This window comes from Hipposideros armiger, unplaced genomic scaffold (genome assembly GCF_001890085.2).
Source record: "Hipposideros armiger isolate ML-2016 unplaced genomic scaffold, ASM189008v1 scaffold_48, whole genome shotgun sequence".
In the NCBI taxonomy this organism is placed as follows: domain Eukaryota; kingdom Metazoa; phylum Chordata; class Mammalia; order Chiroptera; family Hipposideridae; genus Hipposideros; species Hipposideros armiger.
This window is the reverse complement of record NW_017731398.1, coordinates 3,772,563-3,793,383: the sequence shown is the minus strand read 5'-3', so window position 1 is coordinate 3,793,383 and position 20,821 is coordinate 3,772,563. Positions and strand designations below refer to the sequence as shown.

Genomic DNA, 20,821 nt, shown 5'->3' with positions numbered 1-20,821 from the left:
CTGGACAGCAGAGTTAACTCTGTAAGAACTCTAACTTTCATCGGGGAGTTAGGATGAAGCCCCTTTGTGTCACGTTGGGCTGCTGCGAGGCCACCAGGAAGATGACGGAGGCCTTCTCATACCAGAGCCAGCCAGATGCTAACCCTATGCCTGCACAAGCCTGGACCCATCCAGAGCTCTGATGGCTTTCAGACAGTCTGACCAAAACATCTCACCCCAACACGCCAAAGGCCCAGACAAAGAGTCCACAGCAGGGGCACAGCACATGCCCTTCTATTTCAGGGGAGTTGGCAGCATTCCAGTCCCGACCCATTTCTTTCCCATCCGATTTGATCCCATAACTATCCATGTCTTTGAGTGTTTGGTGGAGGGAATTTACCAGAAAACTTCAGTTTGTCAGGGCTGCGCCCAGGGTGGAGCCCCAAGACTGGAACACGCAATTGGGGTCCATCTGGCACAGACGGGTCAGAAGCAGCCCCGTTTGTGCTGGAACCCGGGCTTTCAGAACGCCTCTACACTATTCAGCATTACCGTTTTGTGGTCTTACTGAACGGCTCCCAGGCTGCGTTATATCACCCATGTTTTTATTATTGTCGTTTGTTTTATCATATTTTAGTGGGTGCTAAAAACGGAGGACAGGGGGCTTTCTGAGTGTACATACGGCACCTTACCTCTGTTCCTCTGCAAAGCCTCTAGGGCAGTGCAGGCATCCAGAGCCATGGGTGAACCTGTGTTGTGATGGACTGGAGGGCCCCCTAACTGTGACTCCAGCTACAGAAGTCACGCTCTGGTAACATTTCGTGTATGTGCTGGAGCACGCAGATTGGGGAAGTGTTAAATGACTGTAAAGAAGTAGCAGGCAAGGCTGGTAGCAGTTCAAGGGAAACCATCATCCTTTAAATACTGTATATGAACAAAACCTTCTTTAACATTTGGAAAACTCATAGCATCCTTTTTTCTCCTTGAATTAATTTTGCTAGTTCCCTTCTGTTATGTATTTTTAGCCTAATATTATACATTTTATTTTATTTATTTATTTTTTTTAGCTGAGCCATCCCACCACCTGTTGGCAGCTCACGGCTGCTCAGCTCGGGCTGACTCGAACTGCTGTTGCTCAGAGCTCAAACTCTTGAGCGAGCTCTTAACCAACTGAGCCACTCAGCCGGCCCTGGCCTAATATTATACATTTTAAAAAAAAGATTTTATTGGGGAATCGGGAAAGGGGAACAAATTGCTGTCCTTTTGTTCTTCAGTCTAGTTGTGGAGGACGTCGCTTCACTGGCCCATGTTGGTATTATCATTGTGCTCTTCCAGGGGGAGGCAGTCGCTCGCTGGCCATTGGACGGTGGCTCACAGCGGCTCACGGCAGCCCAGCTCCAGGTCGAGCTGTTGTTCACCATCTTAGCTGGAGAGGGCCAGTGACGCATGTGGGATCCAAACCGGGGGCCTGCTGCTCAGAGCTGGCGCCCCAAGCCAGCTCTTAACCAATGTGCCACTTGGCCGGCCCAAATAGTATACATTTTTATATTTATTGACTAACTCCAACCAAACTCTCTATCTCAAAATTATGAATATAAGTGAAACTGAATTTTTAAACCATTTCCTATCACCAGAAGGCTCTAAGTGATAAAAATTCCTTCTGGATTGAGTTATCAGTACAATTCATTATCAGCACACAGTTGCAAAGAGGAACACAGAGGTATTAAAATACTGATAAATACTTATTAAACATTGTATTATTTAAGGTAATGGCGGCTGCTTAAACAAACCCCCAAATCCCAGTGGCCTGCCACCATCGACGTCTGACTTGCTCACTTACCAGGCTCCAGCAGAATCCAGCTGGGGGAAGAGAGAAGAAAGCTTGGAAAAGACACGGCCCCTTCTTCAAAGCCTAGACCTGGCGCTGGCACACACAGCGGCTGCTCACTTTCCATTGGGGACACATAACCACAGGGTCATCTATGCGCGAGGTGGCTGGGTGAGCAGCGGCTTCCGAGCGACGACTTCAAACTAAAGGACGAGGCCGGGGGGGGGGCACAGGTGTTGTCAGGCAGACGTACAAACAGCATCACACATGCCAAGTACAGCAAAGAAAGCAGGGTTTGTGGAAAACACATCTCTTAATAAGAGGGCGGCTTTCAATAAGTTATAGTCCGTCGAGGCATTTCACTTGTTGCTAAGATGTGACGTGACTTCGCACCTAATCTACCTTGGTTTTCCATCCCTGTGGATATAAAGACCGAGAAATATTGTTCTCAGAATTACGTAGGTGGGAATAGAAATTGTTACGGAATTATCACTCAATTCTTGGAACTCCTTCTGAGTTAAATGTCAAAAATGGTACCTTCATTATTAAAGTTGTTTTTTTAAATTAACAATCAGCTGATGATTTAATTAGGCCCCCTAGCAATGCTGTTGAAATCCAATAATTTGAAACCATCTTTCAAGCAAGTGGATGTTATCCATTCATTACAGTTATTCCTTATTTAAATTTCTGGGACATATAACCAAAAAACCTTTCCCAATGTGTATTGACAATTAATTATACCTGCCACCACTTCACTTACGGGCACCTTATTCAATCAAAAAGGGTTGGGGAAACTGAAATTTTAATTTTAACATAACTTTGCCAATACAATGTTATTTTATATAATGTCTTCACCATTTTACTGCTTTATAAATATTTTTATTTTGGTGGAAACTTAGCTTATTAAGTTCATGGAAAATGTCTGCCACAGTTAGCAAAACCAGCCAGTCCCATCAGCTTACTTTCTTTATTGAATAAAATTAGAAAGAATCAACTTTATTTTCCAATATGTTTTTGAAGATGATTATTTTAAAGAACCATTAAGAAATAACTCAAGGAGCACATCTGGTAGGATATGTTACTAAAAGCAATCATTAACAAAGTGATATGTACCTAAAATAATATTCCTTCTGTAGTACTGTGCAGTGTAAAGTGTTGTTACAATATTGTTATTTGCAAAGGTAGGCCTATGAAGCATGGTGTTTGGAAAATGTGTATGTGCTTGTGTATTAAACACTGGTATTTAGCTTTTTGAAATAATTCAATAAGAATCATGTATAAAAATCAGGAATAATTAATTACATTAGATAGCATGATCAAACTTCTATACCTATATTTAACTGACATGTAAAAAAGAATCAGCCTGACAGCTATCATTTAATTTTGTTTTTTGTTAAAAGGAGATAGAAAAACATGAAACATTTTATGAAAGGGAATAAGGTAATGTCGGACTCTAACTGGAATAACTCTTTTGCGAAACGACTTGTTAAAATAGGCTTTAACTATCTTATTGAAGGAGGCACCTCAGGACCTGAAAGATCACAGAAAGTTCTACCTGCGGGATTGAATCAGTGGCTACTAGAGAATTCTGAGGGCTCAGGAAGCGTTTCCATCACGACTCAACGAAATCAACATCACTGAGCCGTGCAGGTCCTTGGGGTAGGGACATGCCTGAAAGTAACCGCTGAGCTGTAAATATTGGGAGGGGGACACGTTTTCTGGGGTTCTTTGTTCTCTTCTCAGAAGATCCTCTCTCAAGAGTGACGCTTTATGTGACACTATTTGGGGGGTGGAAGAGGTGAAGCCCCCACACTAATTACTGCAGAGTAAACCCAAATTCAGAGCATCCCAACACAGGATGTTCAGCCAGGGTCCTCTGCCTCACGTCACCCTCACACAGCTACCTCCAAGCGTTGCAGCCAATTCCCCCCCCACACCCCCCACACCTGTGGTGCTTCGGCAGTCATCCCTGGGGCTGTCCCCAAAGACTGCATTTTACATGGTCTCTCTGGGTGGTGCCCCGGGGAGTTTTACAGCTCGGAGTGAAGTATAGTAAGTAGCAAGATTAGGGACGAAGAGGGGCACATCTTTCCTTTTTATCAAAGAGGCCACTGTGAAAGGGAAGGTGCGACGGAGTGCGTAAGTGGTCATTCCAACCCGCTCTCAGGCAGCTTGGGGAACGGCGGCAGAGGCCGCTAGGAAAGGCTGCCCTTGGGAACTCCCTCGCCGGCCGGGCTGTCCCTGCAGAGCCCCCACCTCTTCCGCCTGCTCCACCTCCTTGCAGGACGAGAGGGAGACCTCATTATAACTTAAAGGTCAGTGATACAGACCAAGGGTGGAAAAGGCGCCCTGACAGAGACCTAAGTCTTAGAAATCGGTTCCGAGGGATTTGAGCATGGCTTCCTTCCATGTAGTTGGCCTCACTGAGCTGTCCCAGCTTAACAAACTAGTTAAAGCTATTAAACACAATTTCCAGTAAACTGTAACTTCTCAGTTCCTGTATCACACAGACAGATGCATTAATGACAAGGGCTATGTTTCACGCAATCAAGGATTCCTGACTTTCCCGGTCTTAAAGAGCACTGTTCTTATAATTTCCTTTTAAACATGATAACTGACGAACAATTTCTCAACAGGAAGACATCCGTAACACGCAGTAAGCTTTTGCCTTTGTCAGCCAAACAGACGTCGGGTGAATGTGCTTTCCCACGTGTTTCATTTTGAAGACTCACTACTTTGTTCACTGTTGCTCTGAACTCTCGTATTCTTAATGTTTTCAAACCCGTCTTTATAGCAATCTGATGCTGTCTGGCTGAGATTCCCAAGCAAGGCAGTTCCCACCGTCACCACCAGGTGACAGCATCCTCCCAGGCGTGGGTGAGCTCTCAGGCAGGGAGGACTCCTGGCGGGTGTGTAACCTGGGCAGCCTGAACAAACGGGGCTGAGCCAAGGCGCAGCGCACACCACCCCCACGCATCGAGAGGTGAAGCACCCACAGCAGACGGAAGCAAATGAACGCCTGTCTCGTTTTCTGCTCACTTCAGCGCAACGGCTCGGGGATGCACACTTAGCGGAACAGGGTGAAGGTGAAAAGCTTCTCCGGAGCCATCAGGAGGTAGCAGATCTGTAGGACAGTCCCCGTTTCCCACTGTGGGGAAGCTCTGCACCATTAGCACCTGACCCACTCACTTGGGTGACTTTGGTCTAGAACGACTGCTGAGTGTCGCCAAGGCCTGTTCCCCCGCACCAGGGTGCCCAGCGTGGGAGGCCAGACTTGGTGATTCATCAGAGCCCCTGATAGAGGACACGGGAGGACAAGTGATGCCACAGCCAGTCTGACCTGGCCCCACCTCGCTGGAACGACTTGCCATCCCTTAGGGGTGACAAACACTTTCATTCGCCTGCTTCTTTCAGTGCTTTAAAGGGCTCCGTATGCTGGGAGATGACAAAGTCGGCCCAGACTCTGACCTCCAATGTCACAGCTGCCTGCCCTTGCCCGCCTCACAGCTCACCCGGCTCTCGAAGCTGAGGGAGTTAAGAAACGTTGCCCCATGGTCAGAGGTGGCCCACTGCCCAGGAAGTGGTGTAAGCTTTCTGCCCTCAGCGTCCCCGTCTATGACATTACTTGTGTTGTGTACCGAGCTGCAGCTTCTGTCTTCCACACCTCCCAAGGGGCTGGGCCCTGGACTTCTGCCCTTTCCTGGAAGGACTCCCCTCGCTGCCTGGTTCTGTGCTCTGCAGCTGCGGATGTGAAGGTCCCCCAACCTCCTGGCAGCTCTGAGGGGCAGAGAGAGGGGCAGTCCTGCCCTGGGACAGACAGGCACCAAGGCCACAGCGCAGCTTGTGTGGGGGCTGTGGGCTCACAGGTGCCAACTCTCCATTCAAGGATGAAATGACAGGCCTCGTGAGCACTGATCCTGGAAGGGATTTCATCCCAGGAAGGCCCTAAGCTGGCTGGACACCCGGCCTTTCCTCTAGATCTGTCTTACTGGGGGGAGCTGCTGTTAGACCTAGCTTCTCTTGGCTGAGAGCAGTACCTGCTGGGAGCTGCCATCTGCTGATGCCCATGGGAAAGCACAGTGCCAGGACACGGAGTTGAGCTGCTGTGGCAAGGGGACGGGCCATCTTGCCACTGGCAGCACCTACCCCCAGGGCTGTGAGCCTTCCCCAAGCTGCTGGAAGCTCGTGTGGTCCAGCTCTGTTCTGCACAGTTCCGCTTGGTATTCAGCTATGTTGGCTCAGGGGGTGACTATCTGTAACATACCTCCCCTCCCCCTCCTGCCCCCACCCCGGCTGCAAGTCCTTACCCCCCATCCCCCCATGTCCTCCACTTCACTCTGAACTTCTATGTGGGTTGAAATCTGATATCTCTATGTACTCTCTAAGCCTCTGTTTACTCATATAGCAAATGGCATAATGATTGAATAGCACCTATTCAACAAGGATTGTTGCAAGAATTAAATAGTTCACATAATGTAATAGGCACAGAATAAGCACTTTATATGTTAAGAGGCTCTACTTTTCCAATTATGTGATGTACTCATGGTAACAGTCAGACTGGGTTAAATTGCTAAAGGAGACTCATGGGAACTCACATGACTATGAATCAGGGTTCTCTGGAGAAACAGAACCCAAAGGATGTGGGTATACATTTACATATATATGGAAAGAGATTTATTCTAAGGAGTTGGCTCATGCTATTATGGAGGCTGGTGAGTCCACATCTGCAGTGTGGGCTGGTAGGGTGGAGACCCAGGAGAGCTGGTGGTGCAGGTGAAGTCTGGAGGCCGTCTGCCGGAGGATTCCCTCTTACTCAGGGAAGTGGGTCTGTTTGTTCTAGGCAGGCCTTCACCTGATTGGGTGAGGCCCACCCACATCATGGAGTGTAATCTGCCTTCCTCACTGTTCACTGTTTTAAATGTTACACTCATCGAAAAACATCCTCTAAGTCGACACTAAAATTAACCATCATAATGGTGCTGCTTACATATCTACAGTGTTGCAGGAAAAGGATACACTACAGCAGGAGTTGGACTAAATTGCCTGTTTTGATACAGTCCAAGAGCTAAGAGAAGCCTTCACGTTTTTAAATGTAAGGACTACTGGCTTTTCAACAAGAACAGGTGCTCCAAGAGTTGTGGACATTGCCTTCAGCCTGCAAAGCCCCACTATTTACTGTCTGGGTTTTACAGAAACAGTTGCCAATATCTGTACAGAAGCAATGGCGCCACAGTCCCAGGCTGCCTTGCAGCGCGGAGCTGAGGAGGGGAGGCGTGAACTGCAACTGTCCCCCTCTGTACAGGCTATACCCCACTCGCTGTCTCAGAGGGGGAACCACCGGCTTGTCCGCGGAACATGCTGGAACACGGAGTACAGAATCCAGTCTCAACCAGGGTTTCTTACCCTCTGCTGCTCTCCTAGGCACGCTCTTGCTGCATAACCAGCTCCAAAGACAGAGCTCTAGAGGCTCTCATGGGGACCAGGCGCCAACACCAATCTCATTATCAATAAACAATGCTGACAAGCGGGCACAAACCTCCCACAAATGCCTCAGACCCGTGGTCACAACGCAGCTATTAATCAGAGCCTTTCATGCCTTGCTTGGGGGGTCAGCGTCCTGCCAGGGCTCCAGCGAAACAGCTCAGGACATTTTCAGGCCTCCTGGAATTAACCCTCGCCGCTCAGCAGCGGTCCCTTTTCATGTTCCCACAGAGCGAACAGGCAGCTCACTCTTATAAAATAAAAACGCATTGTATCACCACACAGGTGAAGATGGAACCCTGCCAGCACCCAGGAGCCCCTAGGGCATCGTTCTGCACCGTGACCTCCACCCCCCGCCCCCCCAACCCTTCCTGAAGTTTATGGTCATTACTGCTTGGTCTGACGCCTGCTTTCGCGACCCAGGCACGCCTCCTCATGCGTACACTACAGTTCAGTGGAGTCTGTTTTCAATCTTCATATAACAAGAACAGTAACTTTTCTACCTTCTTTTGCTCATGTTAGGTTTTAAAGGTTCATCGGAGTAATCACTGCATTGTAGTCCATTGTCAACACATGCATGAATGTATTCACCCCCTTTACTGTTTGACTGATGTGGGGTGCTTTCTTTCCATTTGGGGGGTACTCAGCACAAACCCACAGCCCACATGCCTGCATCACCTGGGGGATGCGTACCCCAGCTTTACCAGAGGATGTGTAGCCCCCCCCGTTTCCACCATCTGGGCGAGACTGTCCCTGCCCATATACAGACGTTTCGTACGTTGGGTACTCCAGTATTCCTCGCTGGTATGTGTTCTCGCACTCTGGGGTTGGTCTCTTCACACTCGGAAAGGCGTCTCCTGATGAACGGCACTTCTTAATTTTAGTGTAGTCTACTTTATCAGTTGTTTCCTTTGTGACTAATGCTTTTTATGGCTCATTGAAAAAACAACCCCAAACGTTCTCTACCTGAAAGTTAAGAAGAGATTCTCTTGCATTTACACACTAAAAGCTTGATGATACTGCCTTTTACGCCTAAGTTTACAATCCGCCTGGGTTGCTTTTGGTATATTTTGTAAGACGAGGGTCAGATTTTACACGATGTCTCCGATGGCCACCCAACTGTCCCAGTTCCATTTACTGAAAAGACCACCGTCCCCTGCACTGTCACCTTTGTCATAAACCCAGCCTTTGCACGTGCAAGGATCTGCTTCCAGGATCCTTATTTCCATTCATTGCTCTATTTGCCAATCGCCTTGAAAATACCACAGTGACTCGATAAATGAGTTTTGACACAGGGGAGACCAGTCAGTCCTCCTACATTATTATTTATTCCTCAAGGGTGTCCTGGCTCTTCCTGGCCATTCGCATCTCTGTGTAAACGTCCAGTTAAAAACAAAAAACCTAAAACCAACATCACCCTGTTGGGATTTCACTAGAATTGCATTGAATCCACGTGTATAAGTGGGTTGGGGAGAAGAGACTTCTTTGTAACATGAACTTTTTTTTTTTTTGTAACATGAGGTTTTCTAACTCCTTCCTTTCCATTTATTTGCATTTTCTTTAAATTTCTCTCCATATAGGTTTTATACATCTGTTATTCTCTGTATTCCTAGATACTTGATATTTCTTGGTGTTATTATAAGTAGTACTTTAAAACATATATATTGTCTGTTTGTTGTTGGCATACATAGACATAAAATTGATTTTATTTCTTGCCACTTTGCTACTCTTTCCTATTAATTTTAATATTTTATCTGTGGTGCTTCTGGACATTCTATGAACACAATCAGGATGACTACAAATGCAGGACATTTTTTTCCAGTCTTATCTTTATATATTTTTGTTTTTTTGCCATTTGGGCTGGCTAAGCCCCCAGTAAAATGTTGAATAGAAGTGATAATAGAGTAAAATGTTAAATAGACGTGGTAATAGCGGGTATTCTTGTCTTTTTCCTTATTTCAGAAGGTAAAGCCTTCAGTATTTTAAGAGTGCTAAGTCTGATGTTTTCCGCAGCCTTTTCTTCGCGTTTTGTAAATTTCTTTATCAAATAAAGGAAGTCCCCTTGTATTCCTATAGCAACTTTTTGGAAGGCGGGGTCCAAATGATTGAGTTTGCCATTACCAGGATTGGAAGCTATTGGCGTTTCTGCTCCTGGGTTCCAGGAAGTGACGCTGGAATCCCTGGTCTCAGGCTGCAGAGAACAGAGCTGAGGCTGGTCAACTACACAACCCCACGAGTACCTACTGTGTGCAGCTGGCTCTGCCGAATGCCAGGGGATGCAGAACCCAGTCAGACGGGGGGGCCATCCGCAAGGCCCTCTGAAAGGCATGGTTCTGAAAGATGCTGTGAACACGTGAGCACAATGTCATACGGAGAGCGAGATGCTCTAGAGGGTGTATGCAGACCAGGCTCCATGGGAGCTCACTTCAGCCTGGGGGCATTTGGGAAGGCTTCAAGCAGAAGTGGTTTTGAAAGTGGGTCTCGGAGGACAGATATGATGAGTGGAGAAACAGAGCAAAGTTGGACAGCAAAGGCTGGGTGTCTGGAGGAACACAGCGGCAGGCCATTGGGTCATCAGGCGTGTCACACTCCCCTGCCTCCTCTCTGTGCTATTAAAGTCACAAATGTACGCCTGCTTCTCAGGGGGAACTCACTTCAAAGTATATTTCACTGTGCTCGTGAAATCCTGAGCGCCAGAGACATGTGGGAAGTTAGGGTGCTCCAGAGGAGTGGAACCAATAGGCTGTATGTATGATTGATGGACCGATTGACTGATCGGCTCATGGAGACTGAGAAGTGCCACGGCCTGCCATCTGCAAGCTGGAGAGCTGAGGCTGGAGTTCAGGCCCAGAGTGAAGCCTGAGAACCGGGGGAGACGACGGTGTGAGTCTCAATCTGAGGGCAGCAGAAGACCGATGTCCCAACTCAAGCAGCTGGGCAGACAAGGGACAAATTCTTCCTTCCTCCGCCTTTTGTTCTATTGGGGCCCTCAACTGGCTGCTGAGGCCCACCCACATTGAGGAGGGGCAGGCTGCTGTACTCAGCCTGCTGAGTCAAAGGCTAATCTGGTCAAAACTACACAAAAGGAACTGTGATGGAGTCTGGATGGCCAGGAGAGGGATCATGTGGACTCAGGGAGGTGGGGTCGGGAGGGGGGGCAATTTTCACTGTTAACAGGGCTGCCTCAAATCTCTAAAAAGCTTATCCAAAAAGGCACACTTTCGAAGCTTATTTTCCCCCCAGGGACTGGTAAAATCGCCTTTGTGGGTCTTTACAGAAGGTAGCTCCCACATCCCCACGTGGTGACTGTGCCATGTATCTCCAGGCTCTGGTTGTGTCTGCCGCTGGGAAGGCCAACAGACTGACTCATCTGCCAGTTGGCAGCCCAAGATTTCCTAAAAATTACACACGGGGAGGGAAGTTTGCACACAGATTTTGCCCGTGAAGTATGATGGAGACTGGAGTCGCTCTCAGATCCACGGGCCCGGGTCCCAGTTGGACTTCTCTGGCTCTTGTGGGAAGTCCATGGGGGGTGCAGCGGGTCCCCACATTCACAGCCCCTCAGAGTCCTCCTCCTCTGGACACAAAGATGGGGCACACGTGGAGAAGGGGTCCTTGTCCTCCTGCTCCCACCACACTTACTGAGTTGAGAGTGTTTCAAACACACAGCTAAGAATAGACAATACCTGTGTACCTACAATGGCAGTTTTATCCAACTTCAGCAAATGAGTGTTCAGTTGAGCTTTATCCAGAGAAATGGAGGTGCCTGTTCATCTAAGGCTGTACCTCCCCTTCTCCCCAGGTAGATATTTTGATGAATTTGGGTATCATTCCCATGTGTACGGCTTTCTGCCCTCTCTACATGTTTATATATTTATCAGTGTTATAAAGCACATTAGAAGCTTTTCAAACTCCATTAGTGGAATAATATTTCTGATAAAGTTGGACTTATATCTCTTTAACCGTCCCGTTTTGTTTTTCCCCCTCTGCTTCCTATTGGCTTGATAATATTTGCTGTTTCCTTTTTTTTTTCTTTTCTTTTCGGTCTACTTTGATTTGGAAACTATAGATAGTATTTCTGTTCTTTTAGGGCACTTACCCTTCCTTTTTAACAAGTGCATATTTAGTCATATGTTAAAAAAATAAAGACTGCATTCCACTCCTCCCCAGTCCCGGGTAAGGGATTTGGGGGGTTCAACACCCATTGAACCCCTACCACTTTCTGCTTTTATACTTTTAGTTTCCAACTTCATGGTGCATCTTTTAGTAATGACGGGCCAAGGACTTACGGTCTGCCAGTGCAGAGAAGGCTTTTCTCGAGGAGCAGCTGGGAGGCTTTCAAACATCCCTTCTCAGTTCAAGGTTTTCAGACACTCGGTGCCAAACCTTCTAGCCAACAGATGTCCTCACAAGTTCCTATAGATAAAACCATTATAGGAATTCAATGAGCGTCTACATTTTCCATTAGAACTCAGCCATACGTCCCAGATACAGCCCGGCGAGCCAGGAGATAACTATTGGGGCAAGGTGAGGGGAACTGCACTGTGTTTGCAAAGCCCAAAAGCAGTGCTCAGGGTTCACGCACATGAAACGTTAATCTGCTGGGCGATTATTTCCCTGTCTGATCCTCGGTCTCCTCATCTATAAACCGAGGCCACGGGAATCAATTTCCTATGTGTCTCTTTCAGAACCAATCTCCTGTGTCTTTTATTGAACATTCAGCCAAGTAAAAGCACTGGGTCCGAATGTTTTCTTCAGCCTCCTGTTTTATTAGAAAGCTTTAGTTTGCATTTTAGGAAAAGAATGTCTTTCATTTACCTGGGGCTGCTGACAGCTACGTATCATGGGTGAGAATGTGTTACAGTGGGGGTGGGGTGGGTGGGGAGCAGGGACTTAGCCCAGCCGCCCCAAACAACCAGACGTGTGACTTTAGATGAATCATTTTGCTGCTCTGGGCCCCACTGTCCTTAACTGTAAAACCAGCCACAGGACACACAAGAATTGGTTGCTCCTAGACACATAAACTAATTAGCTGGGGTCCCGTTTTAGGAAACCGCGTGCTGAGTTTGACTGAGAGCTATACTCGACTGGGCTGGAACTTTCCACTGCACCCATGTACCTTTTGTAGCCTGTGAATCTGACACACACACACGAATACCACCTACTCATTACACAAATGCATGTTTAAAAAGCCCCTCCGCTAGGGGGTTTAGGCATCTCCTTCCAGAACCAAAGCCTACTATTGCATGCCCAGCCTACAGTCTGGATCTTAGAATGGGTGACAGCGTTCCCTTCACTTATCACTCTCCTGAATTTATACACGAGGCTTAATTACAGCTCTACAGAAACTAAGGGAAATGACAAAGAAAGCCTCCCATTCTAATTCAGGTCATTAATGAGTGGGAAAAGGCCCAATTCTGTCCATCAGAATGAAGCCTCCGTTCCTCTTTACGGGCAGCACAGAGCACGCTGGCACTGTCATCTAATTGCAGTTCCTTAATTGGGCAAGCGCTGGCAGGGGCAGAGTGATGCGTCCTGCAAAGGAAAGCCACTGCCACCTAGACAGCCAGCATGCCAGGCAGATCCTTCCCTGCAATCGCATGGAAACAGGCTTAGGTAATATAATGAATTCCATCCCAACTTCATGTAACAGGAAATGCCTGCTCGTTGGGGCCTATGAAATGACGCCTGGTGATTTCCCATAGGTGTTTCAGCTGCAGACTGTGGGGAAATGTAAGCTATATGTGTGTCATATATGTGTGTGTGTGTGTGTGTGTGTGCATGAGCGAGTGCACCCAGGGTAAAGGGGAAATAAAATCATGGAAGTTGGCAGCAGCAGCTCAGAAGCAATGATTTGCAAGAGATGTGATCTAGATTACAACTTCCCGAATCTGTCACGATAAATTTCCAGGATCATGTCCTGCCTTGCTAACCAGAATGTGCTGATGGGAAGCTCGCACACACCTTTACCACAAGCTGCTTTGACCCGACCGCGTGCTGGCTATTCACCACTGGCACCAGCAAAGGGATTAATCACTCAATGATGGCAGGTACAAATGAGCTCAGAGAGGTTGGGCCACTTGCCGGCGGCCACACAGCCAGCAGGGGCAAAGCAGGAACTGGACGCCTTTCAGTTCACTTGACGACACTCCCCAAGCGCTGCCCACTCTGGCCGGTGGCTATGTGACCTTCCCGAGCAGGGAAGGCACTTGGGCCACCATGAAAGGTAAATTCCTCCCCGAAGAGGCTGGGCAACCAATAGAAAAGCAGCATGCAAGCTGAGGGCTTTCTCCCAGGCCTGTCATGGTTTCTGAATTTGATCACTTGAATCCTTTTGTCCCTTTTAACAACCATGAGGTTCTGAGAAGGGCTGTAGTTGCAGACCCAGCTCCCCAAATGCACCAGCAAATCCATCATTTTGCAACCTGGGCGGCCATACTTGGAGCCGTGACTCATCCCAAAAGGGACCTCCCCCAAGGTGCTCTGCAGAGCCCCATGCAGGGGCTGCTCCTCCACGTAGATGACCGAGAAGCTTTGATTGATTCTGGCAATGAACTTCCTGATTGGACTGATCATCTTCTCAAAATAGACACAGGATGGGAAGAGGAGAGGCTGCCATCCAGATATGGAGCTTGTGTTTGGCCCCTGTTCAGCTGTGCTGCAGACATGGTTGCTGAGCGGAGCTCCTGCCCTGGGTGCTGAGAGCCCATGGGAGGAGCAGGTGTGGTCCTGCTCCAGCAGGGATGCTGCTATCTGCTGAGGACAACGAGAGACATGTAAGCCTTGGGTGGCGCCAACGCCAGCAGTGCCCGGGGGAGGATGGCCTAATGCTCAGCTGTCCTGACTGTTGTGAGTGGCAGGTCTAACCCAAGCCCAGAGCCGCACCCACCAGGCTGTTCCAGGTTCTCAGGGCATGTGCCTTGAAAGGGACATAAGTTGCGTATGGCTGTCCAGCCCCCAGCTACTAGCTTTCACCTCTCTGCCACTGGCTACTGTCTCAGGGACTTATTTAATCAGATCTTGCCCTCCCTAGTGGAGAGATAACACACGCTAGACTATTTATACACCCTCCCCTCAATGTGAATTACAGGGGAGAAATGAAAGGACTGGAAAAGTTGGGGTCCATCTGTGCTTTCCAGCCTTCCTCCGCTCCTGTATGCAACCCAACAGCCTCCCAGTAAGTGCTCTTTTCATCGAAGCTAGCCAGATTCAGGTTCTGTGACTGCATGCAAAGAGCCCTAACATATACATGAAGATCCTTTTGAACTGAATTCACGCCTTTAATCTTTCTATTTCCTCTCCTCTGGCACATAATAGATGCTAAGTCCTTTTTGCTGAATAAATGAGTGACTAAGCAGAAAGTGCAGAGAGGTGAGTATGTGACAAGCAATGTGATGCAGTCAGGAACAAAACTGTGACAGTGGAGGGAAGAAGGCAGAGGCAAACCAAGGCAGGTGCTAGAGCGGAAGTGGGGTGTGAGTTGCTCAGTGGGTAGATATGGTTTACAGTACGGCGGGCATGGAGAAGGGGATGAGAATGAGATGGCACGGCTACAGACCAGGAGATCCTGGCATGTTTGCAGGCACGGTGTGGCCTCCCTGGGCCAGTCATCTCAATGTCATAAGCACTTATTGAGGGCCTACTGTGTGCCTGTGTGCCTATGGAGGCACTGTGGACTCAAAGACCCAGTCTGGTTGGGGTGTGATGGGGGAATTACCTGGAGAACACCAATCATGATAGCTCGATGCATGACACACCGCCTGCTCCGAGAGGGGTGCACGCCAGCATCCAGGGGCTCCAAAGGGGTTTAGAGCTTCAGCATGTCCAATCCATGATCAAATGCAGCTTCCCAGCACAACGAAGAAAACTAAGTCATGTTTCAACAGTGGGGTGCTGTTCAGGGAACACGGACTGAGTCTCTGAGGCTGCTCGTGTCAGAATGGCGAATCAACAGATTCCATGTCAGGATCCTCACACAGTCGTGGAAAATCCAGCAAGGTGTCAGGATGGGCCTTGCCTGGGGAAGCTGTGACAAGAGCAAGCAGAACAGGAAAAATACAGTTTAAGTGTGAGCAGGCAAAAGAGCTGCAATTTTGCTGGACTGGGGACAGGCCCACCCCGAGACAGCAGGCACCTCTGGGGGGCTGTGGCTGGGGGGGCTGAGGGGTCTGAGTGTATCAAAGCCACATGCCCAGAAAGGGCAAGAAATGTGAAATTATAATTACAGGTCTGTATGCCGAGAACACAGAGACCTGAGGACAGCCCGAGGGGTTTGAGAAACAAAGGGAGCGTGGTGGCAGGAAAACTCTCTCTCATTATTATTATTTTTTTTTGGTGGTAAGGTAATATTTTAAAAGAAAATTTTATTGAAACAACTAGCAACTCTTATTATCCTTTGTACTCCACACCTTCTTATCCTTGTCCGTATCCAGAGGTATTTGCTTTGTTGCAATGGTAACATACATGATTCCTTTTGTAGTTTTTAAACGTAGCACATCATAAACTTGTTTCTCTTTCAGACATCATATTAGTTTCATTTTGGAGGCTGAAGAACACACCTAAGCAAGTGTACCATATTTTTCAAAATCCTTCTCTTACCACCAGAAACTTTTTTTCTGTCGTAGATAAAGCTACCACAGACACCGGTGTGCACAGCTTTTTGGGAAAAGTCTCTCTTGGTTTCTAATTTTTTTTTTTTTTTTTTAGAAATCAGTCTTAAAATTTCCAGTTAAGCCTAGAATTTGGCAGTTGGTTCTGAAATGTCAAGCATCTGACAAGTTTCCTGCCTGACACATTTGGGAAGGAGGGCATGGTTTGTGATGGGACACACTTTGTGGCCAAAACTCCTGGCCAGCCAGGGTCAGCTGCCCAGTATCAGAAACTCCCAGCCCGCCAGCTCTGTGCTCTCTTCCCAGGGGCCGCCAGTCTCATCATACCAGGAGAGAATCACTTCTCTGACCAGGGGCTGTTTTCTTCAGCTTCGTGGGACAGTTAAGAGATCTGCAAGCATCTTTGGCAGTTTGACCTTCAAGGCAAATATGGCGGTGGGGGCAGGAAAACCTATTATGGAAATAACTCGAGACACAGAAGGAAGTTGGAACAGAACGTGGGAAAAATAAGAATCTAATCCCTGCCTGCCACAAGCTCACAATGGTAGGACGGCTTGGGGCATGGTGCCGGCTGGCTCACAGGGACTTTGAAGGTTTACCGTCTCCGCTCACAGGATGCCCAGTCTCCAATAATGTCCACCCCCAAATTCACACAGTAAGAGAAGCCATTCATGTACAGTATGGCCCCCTTTCACTCAGCATCCTTACCCTCACCCCCAACCTTAAACAAGGTGGCTTGTGACACTAGCTGACAATGAGGTCTTTCCCCAGGGAATGTGGAAAGCCTCCATCTTCTCAGGAAATTGTGCAGTTTCCCTTTAGGCAAACAGCTGCCAGGCACCACTTGCCCAGGTAACTGGAATCAGCTCACCTGCCTTGTCCTCCTGCAGGCAGCAGCAACCTGCTCCCAAAGGGGCAGACGCACTATCCAAGTTCAATTCCTACCGGGGGATGGCTTCTGTCTTTTCTGCCCACTGCAGACATGAGGATTTGGGTTGCAAACACGTTTAGGTCCACACAGTTCAGCCACATCTCCTTAACACTGATGAGAACACAAAATACGCAGGTTGGGAAACTGGTGCCTTAAGCACCTGTTCAGTGGGAGGTCCGTTCCAGGCATCGCTGCAGGGCGAGTCTTACTAGCTGTCAGTTACAGTCTCTTCTGAGCAGCGCAGCACTGCTCAGCTAGTGGGGGGCTTACATCACCTACGGCACTTGTGAAATGCAGGAGTCCTGCAGACGGGTTTCTCTTTCCAAACTGCAAGGCTTCCTGCTGCGAGGACGGGCCAGTGTCCGGCTCTGCATGGTGACTCACCTGGAAGGGCTTGTCCCTCACGAATTAGCGAGATCCCGCCTCAGGGCTCCCCTGTACCCTTTCCCTCAGGCTGCAGCAGGCGTGGTGAGCAATTCTCTTCTTGCTCCCCCAGGACCAGGGACCCCCTGTTTCAGCGTGTCATTTCCACTGCAAGGGGGGTTACTTGGTCTTCTACAGGGCATGAACTTTTTTCTGTTTTCGGAAGTATGGAGACAAGCACACACCGCCGGGCCAATGAAAAGAGGGCAGACAGGAATCATTTGGTTTGATGTTCTGGGTTAAAAACGGGTTCCTGGCAGATATAAATGCATGTCTCGAAAATGCTTGCAGGAACTTGAAAAATAGCTTCTTCTCAAGGATTTTGAACACTGACTTGGCACCACACTTGACACGGTTTATCTGCACTTTCCATGAAATCATGTTTTACTAAACAAAGATAAACGTTGGTCCAGTCGTGGGATTATCATACATTCTAAGTTAGTGTCATCTGAGTTAATGAGGTCTTACTGTAACAACAAGTGCAAAAGCAGGACTGGGAAGGGTGGACTCAATCCTCAATCGTGCGACTCTACTCGGAGCTAAAGGACTGGAAGCCTGACTGCGTTGTTAACACACAGTTCCATTTAAAGTATAAATGTGGGGTTTCAGATACAAAGAAACTAAAAGATTGGGCCGGCCAAGTGGCACGTTGGTTAAGAGCTTGCTTGGGACACTAGCTCTGAGCAGCAGGGCCCCGGCTGGGATCCCATATGAGGGCCAGTGACGCTGCGCCCTCTACAGCTAAGATGGTGAACAGCAGCTTGACCTGGAGCTGGGCTGCTGTGAGTCGCTGGGATGGTGTGGGATGCAGTGGGGCTGAAGTGGGCTGTCATTATTTATTCAATCAAGCAAACAATTAAGTGTACAGAAAAGAATAAAAATAAAACTACCAAATTAAAAAAAAAAAAGAAGTTACAGTGATTTACCCAAAGTCACACAGAAAAGCGGGAAACGGACAGCCTGGTTGGCGGGCCCGCTGCGGGAGAGTGAGCACCAGGAGGGGTGACTCCACACAACCCCCCGCCCCCCAAGCAGCAGGAAACGTGTTTCCCTCCAGTGAACATCGAGTGTAGCCCTGGGCCTGGGAAGGACAGGCAGCCCCCGGGAGGATGCAGGAACAGTCCCCTCACCGTCCCTCAGGCCAGCTAACTGGGGGTCTCAGCTCACAGGATGGGGGCACCGCTGAGAGTCAGCCAACATTTACGAGGTCTAGGGGTTCGATGAACTCACCCCCTCCCATGAACAAACCCCATCCACCCGTAGACAGACGGCCGTGAGTCCTGCAGACAACCGAGGGCTGAGCCAACAGCTTCTGACAACAAACCAGAGAAGGAGGCCCAGCAGAGAAGCTGGGGAGCCGCGGGAGCCCCCCCAGGATGGCGGGAACTCTCCGGGGCCTGAGGAGGCCGTTCCGGTCCCTCCACCTCCACAGGGCGGCGGGCACTCTCCCGGGCATCGGCCTACCTGCAAGGTCAGCGCAGGGCGGTCCCAGCTACGCGGCCTGGAGCCTGTGGCCTCCACACAAGGGAGAGGCGGGAACCACAGGGCATCACCTCAGGCACCTGCCTCCATGACGAGCGGCTCCTCCCGGCAGGCAGTGCGCTGGGCGCCGTGAGCGTGGGCGTGGTGGGCGTGGTGGGCCTGGTGGCATGGTGGGCGTGCGCGTTCTCCTCCTGGCGGGGTCCCTAAGCTTCCGGGCCCTTCAAGCCCCACAGGGGTCACTTCTACAGGGACCACTTCCGGGGCAACAAGCCAGAGAGAGGGAGGAACTGCGCAGTCTCTGGGAGTTGCAGAAGCTTCCCAGGGTCTCCTGGGCCAGAGGAGGTGGCTTCCGTCCCCCCACTTCCACAGGGCAGGCGCGGGCTCTATCCAGGGGTTCTGGCCCGCCGTAAGGTCACGGCAGTGCACTTCCGGACACATCCCGGAGCCCGTTCTGGCCCAAAGGGAGCGAGCACCAGCGGGCACTGCCACACACACCTGGGACCGCTCCAGCTCGGGGGCCACTGGGCTCCGCCCGGCCACACCCGCCCGGCACACACAGCCCACACAGCCCGCTTCCACATCAGGCCGCTTTTCCAAGACTGGCAGAGACAGCTGTTTTGTCTAATTCGTATACACATAGACAAACAAAATGTAAAGACATAAGAGTATCTCTCAAATGAGGGAACAAGAAAAATCCCCAGGAAAAAACCCTAACACAATGGAGAGAAGTAATTTGCCTGATAAAAAATTCAAAGGGAGCGTAATGATAATACCAACACGGGCCAGTGGAGTGACGTCCTCCACAGCTAGACTGAAGAACAAAAGGACAGCAACTTGTCTGTTCCCCTTCCCCAATTCCCCAATAAAATCTTAAAAAAAAAGAAAAACAAATTCAAAGGAACAATCATAAGAATCCTCACCAAACTTGGGAGTAGAACAGAGGGACATAGGAGAACTTCAGCAAGGAGAACGTGTAAGAAAGAACCAAGTGTCAATAAAATGAATAGACAACCTACTGAGTGGGAGAAGATATTCACCAATGATACATCCGATAAAGGGTTTATATCCAAACTATATAAGGAACTCATACAACAACATGAAAAAAAAACCAACAAACAAACCCCCAAGCAATCTGATTAAAAATGGGCAAAGGACATGAAAAGACATTTTTCCAGAGAGGACATACACATGGCCAACAGACACGAAAAGATGCTCAATGTCACTAATCTTCAGAGAAATGCAAATAAAAACCACACTGAGATACCACCTTACCGCGGTCAGAATGACATCATCAATAAATCAACAAACAAATGCTGGCGAGGTTGTGGGGAAAAGGGAACCCTTGTGCATTGCTGGTGGGACTGTAGATTGGTGCAGCCACTATGGAAATCGGTATGGAGGTATCTCAAAAAACTGGAAATGGAACTATCGTATGACCCAGCAATTCCACTTCTGGGTATTTATCCAAAGAAATCCAAAATACTAATTAGAAAAGATATATGCACCCCTAGGTTCACTGCAGCTTTATTTATAACAGCCAAGAAATGGAAGCAACCTAAGTGTCCATCGATGGATGAATGGATAAAGAAGTGGTACATATATACACTGGAATATTACTCAGCCATGAAAAAGAATCAGATCTTGCCATTTGCCACAAGCCTAGAGGGTATCATGCTCAGTGAATAAGTCAGACTGAGACAAATACCATATGATCTCACTTATATGTGGAATCTAAAACAAAACAAAACAAATGAATAAACAGAGACAGACCCACAGATATAGAGGCCAAGCAGGTGGTGCTCAAGGCAAACGGCTTTAAAAACTCGGGCAGAGGAGCTCTGGGAAAGTGAAGTTGTCAACACATCACTCTGATCAGGCATTACTGGAAGTTCCCGTTCAGTACAGGTTCCCTTGTAGGGGTTGTCGCCAGTCACATGCAGGCAGCGTGGAGGGCGGCTGGGACTGAGATCTTGCCCCGGGGCCTGCTCAGAGCAGAGGTGGCCGCCACCACCACCGCGCCGGCATCTGGGCTGCGCTCCGGGAAGCAACCGGCGGGGCCCGGGGAGGGGCTTTGTTCCCGCCAAGGTA

The 20,821-nt window shown here is 48.8% G+C and overlaps 1 protein-coding gene across 2 annotated transcripts; it reads right to left on the bottom strand.

The window, feature by feature from the left end:
* Positions 1–12,083: 12,083 nt before the first annotated feature.
* Positions 12,084–15,402, bottom strand: LOC109381434 (uncharacterized). 2 transcript variants are annotated; one of them, XR_002123746.1, is made up of 2 exons: positions 15,006–15,402; positions 12,084–14,041 (listed from the first exon to the last, which is right to left on the bottom strand). XR_002123746.1 is itself a non-coding variant. In XM_019640065.1 (2 exons), the coding sequence occupies exons 1-2, from the start codon at positions 15,036–15,038 to the stop codon at positions 13,424–13,426; spliced, it is 654 nt and encodes a 217-aa protein (XP_019495610.1). In that variant the 5' UTR covers positions 15,039–15,402; the 3' UTR covers positions 12,084–13,423. The 2 variants fall into 2 exon arrangements, 1 of the variants encoding a protein (XP_019495610.1); XM_019640065.1 differs by having other exon boundaries at positions 12,084–14,044.
* Positions 15,403–20,821: the final 5,419 nt, after the last annotated feature.

What these genes read in the sequence shown, in the direction of transcription:
- LOC109381434 (XM_019640065.1), bottom strand. Translation starts at nt 15,038, where the DNA reads ATGCATCGAGCTATCATGATTGGTGTTCTCCAG. An exon ending in TCATGATTGGTGTTCTCCAG is followed by an intron (nt 14,045 to 15,005) that starts GTAATTCCCCCA and finishes CGTTGTCCTCAG; the next exon opens with CAGATAGCAGCATCCCTGCT.